This window comes from Petaurus breviceps, unplaced genomic scaffold, assembly GCF_028583685.1.
Source record: "Petaurus breviceps papuanus isolate PSGF00001 unplaced genomic scaffold, PetGlider_PUasm1.0 189, whole genome shotgun sequence".
NCBI classification, from domain to species: Eukaryota; Metazoa; Chordata; class Mammalia; order Diprotodontia; family Petauridae; genus Petaurus; species Petaurus breviceps.
The window spans coordinates 18,603,650-18,619,822 of record NW_027185809.1 but is presented as its reverse complement, the minus strand read 5'-3'; the positions used below and the strand labels follow the sequence as shown (position 1 = coordinate 18,619,822).

The 16,173-nt window shown below is 37.3% G+C and overlaps 1 protein-coding gene across 1 annotated transcript in view; it reads left to right on the top strand.

The window, feature by feature from the left end:
- The window catches only part of SYNE2 (spectrin repeat containing nuclear envelope protein 2), a 493,787-nt gene that overhangs the window by 227,810 nt on the left and 249,804 nt on the right, over positions 1-16,173 (top strand). Inside the window, exons 48-49 of the mRNA XM_069091728.1 lie at positions 11,707-11,857; positions 13,546-13,704. Coding sequence (XP_068947829.1) covers positions 11,707-11,857; positions 13,546-13,704 — 310 coding nt within the window. The remainder of the gene's footprint in view (positions 1-11,706; positions 11,858-13,545; positions 13,705-16,173) is intronic.

Here is a 16,173-nt window from a genome sequence, read left to right as displayed (position 1 = left end):
TGATTAACACAGCCCCTAACACATAGTAGGTATTATATGAATGCTTATTCCTTCCCTTTCCCCTACATATATAATTATTTTCTATCATGTTTACTTAATAAGATCCCTAACACCTAGTTGAGTCACTAATATATAACCTTGCTTAATGTTTATGAAATTAAATGAATGTGCAGTTTTTCTGAGGAAATTCCCCCCTCAAACTTATGATTTCATTCATGTAGGGAACTCCTATTAAGCAAACTTATCAATATAGATAGACCACTCTGACTTAGAGTTAGACAGCTGCCCTTGTGCACTGAGCATAAGTGATTTTGCTGGGACCACATGGCAAGTATATGTCACAGTCAGTACCTCAGTTCAAGTCTTTCCCTCTTGAAGCTTGGATCTCTATCCATGCAACCTTATATTCTTAGGAATTACACTTATGAAATCAGAACTATTGTGAAGTCCTTCTTTGTTTATGTTTATCTATTTATGAATAATGCTGGTGTTGGGAGACAGAAGGAGCATTTGTCATGATAGCTAACTGCATTTTATTAGATTCTTATTGTATAAGGTTATGCTTGGAAGGATCCAGGCTGCTCTCCAACTTATCTCACTATTTAACCCATGTTTTATGAGGGTCTAATGATTTAATGGCAGCCCAGAATTTGTTATTCTTAATCTTTTATTTATTTATTTTTGGTATTTATTATGTTTACTTTTAGTTTACAAGATTCAGTTCCACAATCTCTTGAGTTTCAAATTTTCTCCCCCTCCCTTTCCTCTCCCCCCACCCCACCCCATGGCGGCACGCAATCAACTATAGAATCTGCAAGTACTTCCACATTAGACATTAGTAACGTTGTAAAGAAGGATTGTAACCCATGGAATGAACAATGGGAAAGAGGAAACAAAAGCAAACAAGAAAAAGAAAGAGAGCAAGTAGTTTGCTTCAATCTGCATTCAAACTTTTGTTCTTTCTAGTTCTTTCTCTGAATGTAGATATCTCTTTCCATCATGAGTCTTTTGAAGTTGTCTTAAAACTTTGCATTGCTGAGAACAGTCCAGTCTATCAAAGTTGGTCATCACACATAAGCTGTGTCTGTTATTGTGTACAAATTTATCTTGGTTCTGCTCTTCTCACTCAGAATCAGCTTACATAAGTCTCTCCAGGTAAATATGAAGTCCATCTGCTCCTCATTTCTTATAGCAAAATACTATTCCATTACATTCATATACCACAACTTGTTTAGCCATTCCCCAATTGATGGGCATCCCCTTAATTTCCAATTCTTTGCCACCACAAAAAAAGCCACTATAAATATTTTTGTGCATATAGGTCTTATTCCCACTTCTATGATCTCTTTGGGATACAGCTGTAGAAGTGGTATTATTGAGTCAAAGGGTATGCAATTAATTATAATCCTTTGGGCATAGTTCCAGATTGCTCTCCAGAATGGCTGGATCAGTTCACAACTCCACCAGCAATGCTTTAGTGTTCCAATTTTTCCACATCCTCTCCAGTATTTGTCATTTTTTGGTTTTGTCATCTTAGCCAATCTGACTGGTGAGATGTGGTACCTCAGAGTTGTTTTGATTTACATTTCTCTGATCAATAGTGATTTAGAGCATTTTTTCATATGCTTATAGATAACTTTAATTTCTTCCTTTGAAAACTGCCTGTTTATATCCTTTGACCATATATCAATTGGGCAATGACTTGTATTCTTTTTTCGTTTGTTTGTTTTTCTCTTTTTAATTTTTTAGTTTACATCATTCATTTCCACAAGATTTTGAATTATAAATTTTCTCCTCATTTTTCCCCTACCTACCACCCCAAAATAGCGATTCCACCATGTGTAGTTAAGTAAAACATTTCCATAGTGGATATATTGTGAAAGACTGACTATATTTCCTTCTCTCATTCCATCCCCCACTTGTTCTATTCTCTATTTTGGTCCAGGCCCTTTTCAAAAGTGAGTGCTTCCAACTTCCCTCCCCTCCAGCCTGCCCTCCCTTTCATTATCTCCCCTCTCATCCCCTTCCCCCCTACTCTCCTCTAGGGTGAGATACCCTATTTAATGGGTATGTCATTCCCTACCTAAGCCAAATTCAATGAGAATAAGGTTGACCCATTCCCTTTTGCCTTCCTGTTCTTCCCCTCCATTGTAAACATTGTCCCTTGCCTCTTCTATGTGAAATAGTTTACCCCATTCTATCTCTCCCCATCTCCTCTCATTATATTCCTCTCTCACCTCTTAATTTCACCTTTTAAGTATCATCCCTTCCTATTAAATTGGTCCTATGCCCTCTATCATTTTCAGCCTTTATACCTAGATCATGCACCCATTTAGACTTGATTTTGGTATATGGTGTTAGATAATGGTCTATGACCAGTTTCTGCCATGCTATATTCCAGTTTTCCCAGAAGTTTTTGTCAGATAATGAGTTCTTATCCCCAAAACTGGGATCTTTGGGTTTGTCAAACAGTAGATTAGTATAGACATTGACTGCTGAGTCTCCTGTACCTAATCTATTCCATTGATTCACTACTCTATTCCTCAGACAGTACCAAGTAGTTTTGATGACTGCTGCTTTATAATACAGATTAAAATCTGGTATGACTGGGCCACCTTCCCTAGCACTTCTTTTCATTAATTCCCTTGATATTCTGGAACTTTTGTTCTTCTAAATGAATTTTGTATTTTTTTCTAGCTCTATAATCTTTTGGTAGATTGATTGGTATGGCCCTAAATATGTAATTTAATTTTGGTAAAATTGTCATTTCTATTATATTGGCTTGATCCAGACAAAAGCAATTGAAGTTTTTCCAGTTAGTTAGATCTGACTTTATTTGTGCAAAAAGTGTTTTGTAGCTGTGCTCATATAGGTCTTGAGTTTGTTTTGGCAGGTAGAATACCAAATATTTTATAATGTCTCCAGTAACTTTAAATGGGATTTCTCTTTCTATCTCTTGTTGTTGGATTTCATTAGAAATATATAAGAATACCAAGGATTTATGTGGGTTTATTTTATATCCTGCAACTTTGGCAAATTTATTTATTGTCTCAAGTAGTTTTTTACTTGATTCTCTAGGATTCTCTAAAATATATCATCACATCATCTGCAAAGAGTAATAGTTTAGTCTCTTCTTTGCCTAATTTGATTCCTTCAATTTCTTTTTCTTTTCTAATTGCTACTGCTAACATTTCTAGTACCAGATTGAATAAAAGGGGTGATAGTGGACATCCTTGTTTCACCCCTGATATTATTGGAAATGCTTCTAGCTTATCCCCATCACATATAATACTTGCTGATGGCTTTAAACAGATGCTACCTATTATTTTAAGGAAGACAACATTTATTCCTGTACTTTCTAGTGTGGTTTTCTTTCATTTTTCAAATGCTTTATTAACTTCTCCAGATTTATCTTATTTCCCAGTTACATGTAAAGTAATAGTAATAATAGTATATATATGTATTTTTAAACATTTGATTTTAAAACTTCGAATTTCAGATTCTTTCCCTTCCTCCCTTGTCACCCACCATAACTGGGAAGATAAGCAATTCAATATAGGTTGTACATGTGTAGTTAAGCAAAACATTTCCATAGTGGATATATTGTGAAAGACTGACTATATTTCCCTCCCTCTTATCCTATCCCCCACTTGTTCTGCTCTCTACTTTGGTCCTGTACCTTTTCAAATGTGGGTGCTTCCAACTTCTTTCCCCCTCAGCCTGCCCTCACTTTCATTACCCCCCCCCCATCCCTTTCCCCTCTACTCTCCTGGAGGGTGAGATACCCTATTTAGTGAGTATGTCCTTCCCTACCTAAGCCAAATTCAATGAGAATAAGGTTGACCCATTCCCTTTTGCCTTCCTAGTCTTCCCCTCCATTGTAACCATTTTCCCTTGCCTCTTCTATGTGAGATAGTTTACCCCATTCTGTCTCTCCCCACCCCCTCTCATTATATTCCTCTCTCACCTCTTAATTTCACCTTTTAAGTATTATCCCTTCCTATTAAATTGGTCCTGTGCCCTCTATCTCTGTATACCTGTAAACATATACACACACATTCACATATGTATTCATATGCCCATATACCCTCCAATATAGACATATATACATATATATACATATATATATATATATATATATACACCACACACACACATATATATACATACACATATCTATTCCCTTAAACTATTTGCATACTGAGAAAAGTTTCATCAGTTATAATTACCGTTTTTCCACGTAGGAATGTAAATTGTTCACCTTTGATAAGTTCCTTATGATTTCTTTTCCCTGTTTACCTTCTCATGCTTCTTGTATCTGAATGTCAAATTTTCTATTCAATTCTGTTTTTTTTTTTATCAAGAATGCTTGAAAATCCTCTATTCCACTGAATGACCATATTTCACCCTGAAACATGATACTCAGTTTTGCTGGGTAGGTGATTCTTGGTTTTAATCCCAGCTCCTTTGCCCTCCAGAATATCATATTCCAAGCCCTTCGATCCCTCATTGTAGAAGCTGCCAGATGCTGTGTTATCCTGATTGTGTTTCCACAAGATTCAAATTGTTTCTTCCTGGCTGCTTGTAATATTCCCCTCCTTGATCTTGGGATTTCAGAAGCTGGCTATAATATTTCTGGGAGTTTTCTTTTTGGGATCTTTTTGCGAAGGTGATTGGTAGATTCTTTTAACCTCTATTTTGCCCTCTGGTTCTAAAACATCAGGGCAGTTTTCCTTGAGAAATTCTTGGAGGATGATTACTAGGTTCTTTCTTTGATCATGGCTTTCGGGTAGTCCAATAATTTTTAAATTATCTCTCCTGGATCTATTTTCTAGGTCAGTGATTTTTCCAATGAGATATTTCACGTTGCTTTCTGTTCTTTCATTTGTTTGGATCTGTTTAACAGCATTTGATTTCTCATAAAGTAATTAGCTTCCATTTGCTCCAATCTAATTCTGAAGGAATGATTCTCTCAGTGAGCTTTTGAGATTCTTTTTCCATCTGCAAATTTGGCTTTTTAAGGCATTCTTCTCCTTATTGCCCTTTTCAACCTCTTTTGCCATTTGAGTTAGTCTATTTTTTAACATGTTATTTTCCTCAGTCAGGCTGTTGACTCTCATTTCATAATTTTCTTGCATCTTTCTCATTTCTCTTGCCAATTTTTCCTCCACTCCTCTTATTTGCCTTTCAAAATGCTTCTTAAGGTCCTCTATGGCCTGTAACCAGTTCGTATTTTCCTTTGAAGCTTTTGGTGCAGGAGTTCTGACTTCACTGTCTTCATCCTGTTCTGTGATTTGATCCTTTTTGTCCCCAAAATAGGAGTCTAATGTTGGATTCTTCTGTTTGCTTTGCTTCCTTTGCCTGGTCATGTTGCCACTCAACTACTTGACTTTTGGGCTTTTTGCCACAGTAGGACTCTGCTGTCAGACAGGGGAGCTTCATACCAATCGCTGGCGTTTTCTCAGCTGCCATAGGTATTCGTTGGGTGCCCTCTCTGAAGCCTCCACATAGGCTGGTAAACTGTTCACAGACCCCAGGACCTCCACCCTAGACCGCAATCCAGATCCAAGCAGGTTAAAGCAAGAGCGATTACCCCTCAGACTGGTTGCTTGGTCCCCCTACACTCTCCAGTCCCGGAGCTGAAGCTGCCTTGTGGCAGTGGCTGCACCAGAGCTCTCAGCAGCTTCTCGCCGTGGGGGCAAAAGCTGGCACTCCTTACTACTGGGTCCCAAAGTCCACATTTTACTGACCTCTCACTTTGTCATTTGCATCTATGTGTTGATAATTCTGGACCACCACAGCTGCTAGTGATCTGGAGTCCCTCCAGCTGGTGGTTGGTCAGGCACGCCCTGGGCCTAAAACCATGGTGTGGAGCTGGGCTAGGCTCACAAAGCACTATGCTAGCAGATTTCTGCTGGCCTGCTGGGCTGTCTCCATAGGGAGGTTAGCTTCTCTGTGTCATTTTGTGGGTTCTGTAGCTCCAAAGTTTGTTCAATCATGAATTAGAGTTGGTGATAGCTGGAGCCATGCAGAGGTCCTCTTTCTACTCCCCTTTCTAGTGTTTTTAATAGGAATGGATATTGTATTTTGTCAAAAGCCTTTTCTGCATCTATTGAGATAATCATGTGGTTTATGCTAGTTTTGTTGTTGATATGATCAATTATACTATTGATTTTCCTAATTTTGAACCATCCTTGAAGAAATCCTACCTGATCAAAGTGTATTATTCTTGTGATAAGTTGCTGTAGTCTTTTTGCTAATATTTTATTTAAATTTTTGCCTCTATATTCATGCGGGAGATTGGTGTATAATTTTCTTTCCCCATTTTGTCTCTTCCTGATTTAGGTATCAGTACCATATTTGTGTCATAAAAAGAATTTAGTAGAACTCCTTCTTCTCCAATTTTCCCAAATAGTTTTTAGAGTATTGGAATCAATTGTTCTTTAAATATTTGATAGAATTCACTAGTAAAGATTTTTTCCTAGGGAGTTTGCTGATGGCTTCTTTGATTTCTTTTTCTGAGATAGGGTTATTTAAGTAATTTACTTCCTCTTCAGTTAATCTGGGCAACTTATATTTTGGTATATATTCATCCATTTCACTAAGATTGTCAAATTTATGTGCATACAATTGGGCAAAATAATTCCTAATTATTGTTTTAATTTCCTCCTCCTTGGAGATAGATTCACCCTTTTCATTTTTGATACTTTTAATTTGGTTTTCTTCTTTAATTTTTTTTTATAATATTGGCTAATGGTCTATTAATTTTATTGGTTTTGTCATACAACCAGCTCTTAGTTTTATTTATTAGTTCAATAGTTTAATTAAATTCAATTTTATTGATCTCTCCTTTGGTTTCCATTATTTCTAATTTAGTATTTAATTGGGGATTTTCTATTTGTTCTTTTTCTAGCTTTTTCAGTTGCATGCCCAATTTATTGACATCCATTTTCTCTATATTTTATTTATGTATGCATTCTGGGATATAAAACTTCCCCTAAGAACTGCTTTTGCTGCATCATACAAGTTTTGATATGTTGTCTCATTATTGTCATTCTCTTGAATGAAGCTATTGATTGTTTCTATAATTTCTTGTTTGAACCACTCATTCTTCAGGAGTAAGGTATTTAGTTTCCAATTAGTTTTTAGTTTTTCCTTTCATGGACCTTTATTACATATAGTTTTTATTGCATCATGATCTGAGAAGGATGCACTTTAGATTTCTGACTTTCTGCACTGAATTGTGAGGTTTCTGTGCCCTAATACATGGTCAGTTTTTGTGTATGTGCCATGTACCACTTAGAAGAAGGTATATTCTTTTTTTATCCCCACTCAGTTTTCTCCAGATGTTTACCATATCTATCTTCTTTAAGATTCTATTTACCTCCTTAACTTCTTTCTTATTTTTTTTTTTGAGGTTAGATTTATCAAGTTCAGAGAGGGAGAGATTGAGTTCCTCCACTAGTATCATTTTGCTATCTATTTCTTCCTCTAACTTCCTTAACTTCTCCTCCAGGAATATGGATACTTTGCTGCTTGGTGCATATTTAGTAATGATTATTACTTCATTTTTGATGGTGCTTTTTAGCAGGATATAGTTTCCTTCCTTATCTCTTTTAATTAGATCTATTTTTGCTTTTGCTTTTTCTGAGGTAAGGATTACTACCCCTGCTTTTTTTACTTTGGCTGATGCATAATATTTTTTACTCTAGCCTTTTACCTTTACCCTGTGTATATCCCCCTGCTTCAAATGTGTTTCTTATAAATAGCATATTGTAAGATTACACTTTTTAGTCCATTCTGCTGTCTGCCTCTATTTTATAGGGGAGTTCATCTCATTCACAGTTATGATTACTATCTGTGTCTTTTCCTCCATCCTATTCCGTCCCCTGTTTATGCTTTTATTTTTTCTCCTTTCTCCCCTCCTCTCCTTAAGAGTTTTCCTTTTGACCTCTGCCTCCTTCAGTATTCCCTCCTTATCTGACTCCCTCCCTTTTCTTACCCTTCCCCCTTAGAACTTCTTCCCTCCCTTCTAACTTGTCTTTTTTTAATATGACTTTTGTTTTTGCTTTTTGGAGGGCAATTGGGGTTAAATGACTTGCCCAAAGTCACACGGCTAGTAAATGTGTCAAGTGTCTGAGGCTGGATTTGAACTCAGGTCCTCCTGACTCCAGGGCCAGTGCTCTATTTACTGTGCCACCTAGCTGCCCCCATGCTCCCCTTTTCTTAGCCCTTTCCCCCTCCTACTGCCTGTAGGGTATGATAGATTTTTATACTTAATGTAGTATGTTATTTCTTCCTTGAACCAAGATTACCTAGAATAGATCTTGTGCAATGCTCCTCTCCCTCCCCACTTTCCTTCTATTATGAAAGGTTTTATGTCTCTTCTTCAGAGTCCTGTACTTAAGTGATTATGTTATTCCCTCCTTACACCAGGATCAATGAGGGCGAAATTCATATAATGTTCATCTCCCTCCCATCTTTCCCTCTACTATAATATGTTTTTATGCCTCTTTGTGTGGCATAATACCCTTTTCTGATTCGTTCTTTCCTCTTCTTCCATTGCGGTCCCTTTGTACCTCTTAATAAGGCTTTTTTTAATCATCATTTTGTTTCATTTATAGCCACCCCCACTATTTTTTCTATATCCCTTTTAAATTCTCTGATAAGTATACAATTCTCAATATTAACAGGTATTAGCTTCCCATATAGTAATGTAAACAGTTTGCTCTTATTAAATAACAAGTTATGTGTGAGTGTGTTTGTGTGTGTGTGTGTGTTTTTCCCTATTTACCTTTCTATATCTCTCTCGAGTCTTGTCATTGGAGATTGAATTTTCCATTGAGCTCTGGTTTTTTCATCAGGAAGGTCTGGAAGTCCCTTATATTATTGAATTACCATCTCCTTGCCTGAAAGATTATGCTCAGTTTCACTAGATCCTTGGTTGTGACCTGAGCTCTTTTGCTTTGCGAAATATCATATTTCAGTCCCTCCGATCTTTCAGTGTAGAAGCTGCCAGATGCTGTGTGATCCTCAGTGTAGTTCTATGATATTTGAATTGTTTCTTTCTGGCTGCTTGCAGTATTTTCTCCTTTACCTGATAGTTCTGGAATTTGGCTACATATCGCAGAGTTTTCAGTTTGGGATCTCTTTCAGGAGGTGTCCGGTGGATTCTCTTGATTTCTATTTTACCTTCGGCTTCTAGGATCTCAGGGCAGTTTTCCTTGATGAGCTCTTGGAAGATGTTATCCAGGCATTTTTTTTCATCGTGATTTTCTGGTAGACCAATAATTCTTAGATTATCTCTTCTGGATCTGTTTTCCAGATAATTTATTTTTCCGTTGAGATATTTTACCTCTTTTTCTAATTTTTCATTCTTGATATTTTGACTGATTCTTGGTGCCTCATAGAGTCATCAGCTTCAATTTGGTTGATTCTAATTTTTAGCCAATTATTTTCCTCAGTTTTTGAAGTTCCTTTTCCATATTTTAGATTTCCTTTTTAGGGATTTATTTTCTCCAGTTAGATTTTGAGCCTCTTTTTCCATTTCACCCATTTTTTTCTAAGGTGCTGATTTCTTCATTGAAATGTTTTTCTATTTTTGCAATTTTGATTTTAAAAGAATTAGTCATTTTATCTTCTACCTCTCTAACTTGGTTTTTAAAGTCCTTCCTGAGCTCTTCTAAGAATGCTTTCTGGACTTGAGATCAGTTCATATTCCCTCTTTTTTTTCCCCTTAGGACAAGTTTAATAGAGCTACAAAACATAAGATGGGCTTGAGACCAAAGAGGTGACTATGGTACAAACAATGTTAACACAGCACTTGGTCATTAAGAGTGAGAAAGAGAGCTGGCAGGCTGAGCCAGTGGGTTGCTGCCCTGAGAGAGGGAGGAATGATCTAGATGAGTCAGGCCCCATGAGCAGAGGGCATGCCCAGCTACCCCACACTGCCTGGTCTCCTGCTACAAAGACCTTCCAGTTGAAAGGTTGGGAAAGATCAAGCACATTTGTCCTGCAGACAGTAGCTAGCAAATCCACAGGCCCCATGGGGGGGAGGGGAGAAGAGGAAGAGGACCATCTGTGGCTGCAGAGAGCAACTCACTGCTGGTTGGAGAAGTATTCTTTACTATCCTGAACATCAGGCTTGATGGTGTCACTCCCCGGTTTCCAGCCAGCAGGGTTATCTCATCCAACCATCACATATCCAGGATCTGTAACTGGTTTTCTTGACTCTAAATACAGTTATTTTCTTACTCTGCTACATAATCATGATAATCAGTATTTCAGTCACCCATTTTTTCCCCTGTAAAAAACTGTCTTGATCTTGAAATTTTACCATTCATTGTATTCTAAAATATGGGGAGGGGGTTAATTGTGCACATTATAGAATAAGGAAAAATAATATTCCTAGAAAATGGAATGCATATATATATTTAAGATGGAATATAGTTAAGGGAAGGAGATGTTTCCTTATTTTTTTAAATAAGAGAGTTGTATTATATGATGGCCAAGAAGTTTCCAACTCTCAAATTCTATAAATTCTATGATACAATTATCAAAATCACAAGGTGGAGTGCTGATTTTACTTCTGCTATGAAGATTAATCATTGACTGTGTTAAATAAAGTTTTGTGTTTTGGATACAGGTATCTTTAGTATTGATTAAGCCTGGAACCTTCTGGGAAATGAAAAAGTTTTGAAATTTAGTCTTCTTGTGAAAAATCAAACACATATTTCTGTTACCATAGGAAATAATGATAGGGAAAAAAAATCACTGTCCTCCCTCCCTCCCCCACATATATAGAGCACTTTAAGGTTTACATTGTGCTTTATATCATTGATTTCATGTATTCCTCACAGTGACCCTGAGAAGTAGGTACTATTATTATCTTCATTTTATAGATGAGGAGCCTGAATCTAAGAGAGGCAGAATGACCTGCCCAGAGTCACACAGCTAGTGAATATCTAAGGAAGGATTTGAATTGAGGTCTTCCCAGCATTTACCCACCTAGTTCAGATGTCAATTTAGGCTTGAAAATAAATCTATAAACAAAATATTAATGAATTCCTTCAAATATTTTTTGAGTATCTACTACATTCAACATTGTATCTAGTCAATGTAGACATTCTCTCTTCACATGAAATCCATACTTTAGTAGCAGGAAATGGATTTGAGGGGTGAGGTAAGGCCATGTAAATAAATGTAAAGATGACCAATTTAGACAAAGTGTTTCAGGAGTTCAGAGGAAGGAGAGATGCTTAAGGGTTGTATAATTAGTAAGCTTTTCATTCATTATTCTTCCTGGCATTAGCTATTATCCAGTTCACAGTTTTTTGCTCTGACTTTTTGTGCAAAAATATATCCTTAAATTTAAAATGTTCTCGGGCATTTTTGTGGTCTACATTTGATGGGAGTTAGGAGTGGTGAAGTCCAGGAAGCAGCTGGAAGTCAGGAAAAGTTGGTGTTAATGGAAGAAATAACTGTTATACATTAATTTTAAGATTGCTTAAGGTATAGCCTTCAACAAAATATGTCACTGTGAGGAACATTATTTTTCATATTTTGTATCAAAGTTTTAAATAGTCCCATAGCTAAATTCCACTTGCTTGTATTTTTCTAAGAATTGAAAAAGTTGTAATTTTTAGTCACTTAAAGTTAAATCTAACTAATAAAATGAGCAACCTTCCTGATTTTTATGATTTCTAGTCAGCGGGAATCTGCCGCAGATAATTTGAAGAATGACCAGATGAACAATCAAATCTCAAACATTCCAGATGTTGTCCAAGAAAAACTGAAGACAATTCAAACATCTTTTGAAGACCTGAAGACAAAAGAGCCACTAAAAACTGAAGACCAAGTGAGTACTTTTATACCTTTACAAAAATGAATTTGTAATACAGTGTTCAGAGGCAGCAGCCTCAGTGGATTGAGCACTATGCATGGAATCAGGATGATCTGAGTTCAAATCCAGCCTCAGACACTTCCTAACTGTGTGACCTTGGGCAAATCACTTAAGCTGTGATGGTCTGACAAAAGGCAATAGCAAATCACTTCAGTATCTTTGACAAGAAAATCCTATGGACACTTGGTCCATGGGGTCACCAAGAGTTGGACATGACTAATTGACTGAACAACAACAATACAGTGTTCATGAACTTTGATTCAGAATCCCATTTTTAGGTTTGACAATATTTGAGCAGCTTATACAATTTTAGGATATGTACCCCTCTAAGCACTTTTGATATTGAAATATAAATAAGAGGCAGCATGACTTAGTGAATAGCACAGTAGAATTGGCATTAGGAAAACCTGAATTCTAATCTTGTCTCAGATAATAGTCTGGCTATTAAAGCTGAATTTTGTATTAAGACTTTTGGGACACCCTGTATAACACACATTTTATTTTATTATTTTATTTGATTCAGTTCAGACCACCTGTGATTCCATCAATTTGAGGAATTCCTAGTTTTACAACACCTTCCACAGATCACTAACTGGTCTATATCACAACTTTAGGGAATTGCCCAGGAAACTGAGAAACTGATGAACTTAGAGCTAAAAGGAACCTTGAAGGTCATCTTGTCCAAGTCCTTCATGTTGTAGATGAGAAAATTGTGACTTTCCTAAGGTCACACATCTTAATATGTCACTGACAGGACATAAATCTAGGTATTCTTGACTCCAAGACCATGACGATCCCTATATCCACCATGAGACATTGCCTCTAGTGTACAAAAACCACATTAAAAATTAATCCAACTATGATCTTAAATTTGACTTTTCTAAAACTAAGACTTCCATAGAACCATATGTTTTTCAACATGGTTACTGATTCCACTGACAAAAATTATAATTTCTCTATGCCTACTCATAGGAAAAGAGTTAGTATAGATTCCAAGAAGCTAAAAGAAATTAGGGCTGGCCCCGGAGTTGGGAGACCCGAGATCAGATCCGGCCTCAGATACTTAACACCCACACAAAATAACTGGCCGTGTAACCTTGAGCAAGTTACTTAACCCCAATTTCTTTAAAAAAAAAAAGAAATAACAAAGGGGAATCCTAAAATAGAGTATATGAGAAGGGGAAAAGGCAACCATATTCCTTTGCTTTGTTGGTAGTTGAGAATGTATATTTGGAATGATTTCAAAGCCTATGGAACTATAGACTCTGGAATTTTTAGCTGCCAAAGCCACTCTCTTCTCTCCTTCCCTCCCTACTATGAAAGACCTTCAAAATGTGAAGCAGTTAAAAGCATAGACTGCCTATTCTCTGTCATCGCAAGGTAGTTTGAAGATATTCCATTTCTGGTCCACTATTAAAAAAAATAATTATAGAGCAAAATTACAGGTGACATCTCTTAAGTGATTTTTCTTGACCTCTCCTTCCCATATGTCAACTTACATGGCATAATTGCTTTTTTGCCTTTTATGTGTAATTACATCTTTAATTTCCTTGTCAGAGGGCATAATTATCAGTCAGAAAGTCTGAATCTTTTTTTATTCTTTTGAACAAATTTTCTGAACATTTGCAATTGTGATGTTTAAGGTGGCATCCTTGGAAAAATCCATGGACATAAATGACCAGATCTACAGGAGAATTGTACAAGACTTCCAACTGTGGTTGAGTTGCACAGAACAACTCCTGGGCTTTATGCTAGAGGAACAAGGGGAACCAGTTACTGGAAAAACACTTTCAATTTCTGAGGTAAACTAAAAGCATTTCTAGTGTATTTTTTTCAAATGCTTTATTAACTTCTGATTTACATTATTCGTTTCCACCAGATTTTGAGTTACAAATTTTCTCCCCGATTTTCCCCTACCCACCATCCCAAAATAGCAGTCCCACAGGATATCCCCTCCTCCAGTCTGCTCTCTCCCATATTTTCTCCCATACCCCTTTTGACTTTTCCAGGGGATCTCTATGCCCCAGTGCCTGTGTATCTTGTTTCCCAATTATATGTAAAATAGTATTAATAATAGTATATATATACATACACACATACATATAAATATATATACACACACATATATTTGAATATTTGATTTTAAAACTTTGAATTCCAGATTCATTCCCTTCATTTTTTGTGATCCACCCTTACTGGGAAGATAAGCACTTCAGTATAGGTTGTACATGTGTGGCTAATACAAAACAATAACATAGTAGATATATTGTAAAAGACTGACTATATTTCCCTCCCTCCTATCCCACCTCCCACTTGTTCTATTCTCTACTTTGATCCCATCCCTTTTCAAAAGTGGGTGCTTCCAACTTCCCTCCCCCACCCCAGCCTGCCCTCCCTTCCATCATCCCCCCTCTAATCCCCTTCCCCCCCACTCTCCTGGAGGGTGAGTATTTAGTGGGTATTTCATTCCCTCCTCAAGCCAAATTCAATGGGGATAAGGTTGACCCATTCCCTTTTGCCTTCCTATTCTTCCCCTCCATTGTAACCATTTTCCCTTGCCTCTTCTGTATGACATAGTTTACCCCAATCTGTCTCTCCCCATCTCCTCCTCTCTCACCTCTTAATTTCACCTTTTAAGTATCATCCCTTTCTGTTAAATTGGTCTTGTGCCCTCTATCTATGTATACCTGTAAACATATATACACACATTCACATATGTATTCATATGTCCATATACGCTCATATATAGACAAATATATATATTTCTAATCCCTTCAACTACTGAGAAAAGTTTCATAAGTTACAATTATTGTTTTTCCATGTAGGAATGTTAATAGTTCAACTTTGATAAGTTCCTTATGATTCCTTTTCCCTGTTTACCTTCTCATGCTTCTCTTGCTTCTTGTATCTGAATGTCAAATTTTCTACTCAACTCTGGTTTTTTCAGCAAGAATGCTTGAAAGTCCTCTTTTCCACTGAATGACCATATTTTCCCCTGAAATGTGATACTCAGTTTTGCTGGGTACGTGACTCTTGGTTTTAATCCCAGCTCCTTTGACCTCCAGAATATCATATTCCAAGCCCTTTGATCCCTCAGTGTAGAAGCTGCCAGACCCTGGGTTATCCTGATTGTGTTTCCACAATATTCAAATTGTTTCTTCCTGGCTGCTTGTAATATTCTCTCCTTAATCTGGGAATTCTGGAACCTGGCTATAATATTCCTAGGAGTTTTCTTTTTGGGATCTTTTTCAGGAGGTGTTTGATGGATTCTTTCAACCTCTATTTTGTCCTCTGGTTCTAAAACATCAGGGCAGTTTTCTTTGAGAACTTCCTGGAGGATGATTTCTAGCTTCTTGCTTTGATCATGGCTTTCAGGTAGATCAATAATTTTTTAAATTATCTTTCCTGGATCTATTTTCCAGGTCAGTGGTTTTTCGCAAGAGAGATTTCTTTTTAACAGCATCTTGATTTCTCATGAAGTCATTAGCTTCCATTTGCTCCAATCTAATTCTGAAGCAATGATTCTTCTCAGTGAGCTTTTGAGATTCTTTTTCCATCTGGCAAATTTGGCTTTTTAAGGCATTCTTCTCCTCATTGCCTTTTTGAGCCTCTTTTGCCATTTTTGTCAGTCTTTTTTAAGGTATTATTTTCCTCAGGCAGTTGACTCTCATTTCATAATTTTCTTGCATTGTTCTCATTTCCCTTCCCACGTTTTCCTCCACTTCTCTTATCTGCTTCTTAAGGGCCTCTATGGCCTGTAACCAGCTTGTATTTTCCTTTGAAGCTTTGGTGCAGGAGTTCTGACTTCACTGTTTTCCTCCTGTTCCATGCTTTGCTCCTTTTTGTCCCCAAAATAGGAGTGTAATGTTGGAATCTTCTGTCTGCTTTGTTTCCTTTGCCTGGTCATGTTGCCCCTCAGTCACTTGACCCCTGGGCTTTTTGCCACAGTAGGACTCTGCCACCAGACAGGGGAGCTTTCATCCCAAATGCTGGGGTTTTCTCAGCTGTCAGGGCTATTAGATGGGTGCCCTCTCTGAGGTCTCCACAAGCTCTGGCAAGCTGGACACACACCCCAGGACCTCCACCCTAGACTGCAATCCAGATCCAAGCAGGTTAAAGCAAGAGCGATTACCCCTCAGACTCGCGCTTGGTCCCCCTACACTCTGCAGGCCAGGAACTGAAGCTGCCATGTGGAGCTGGCCCACTTACTGGCTCTCTAAGTCCAGACTACACTGACCTCTCACTTTCTCCTTTGCATCTATGTGTTGATC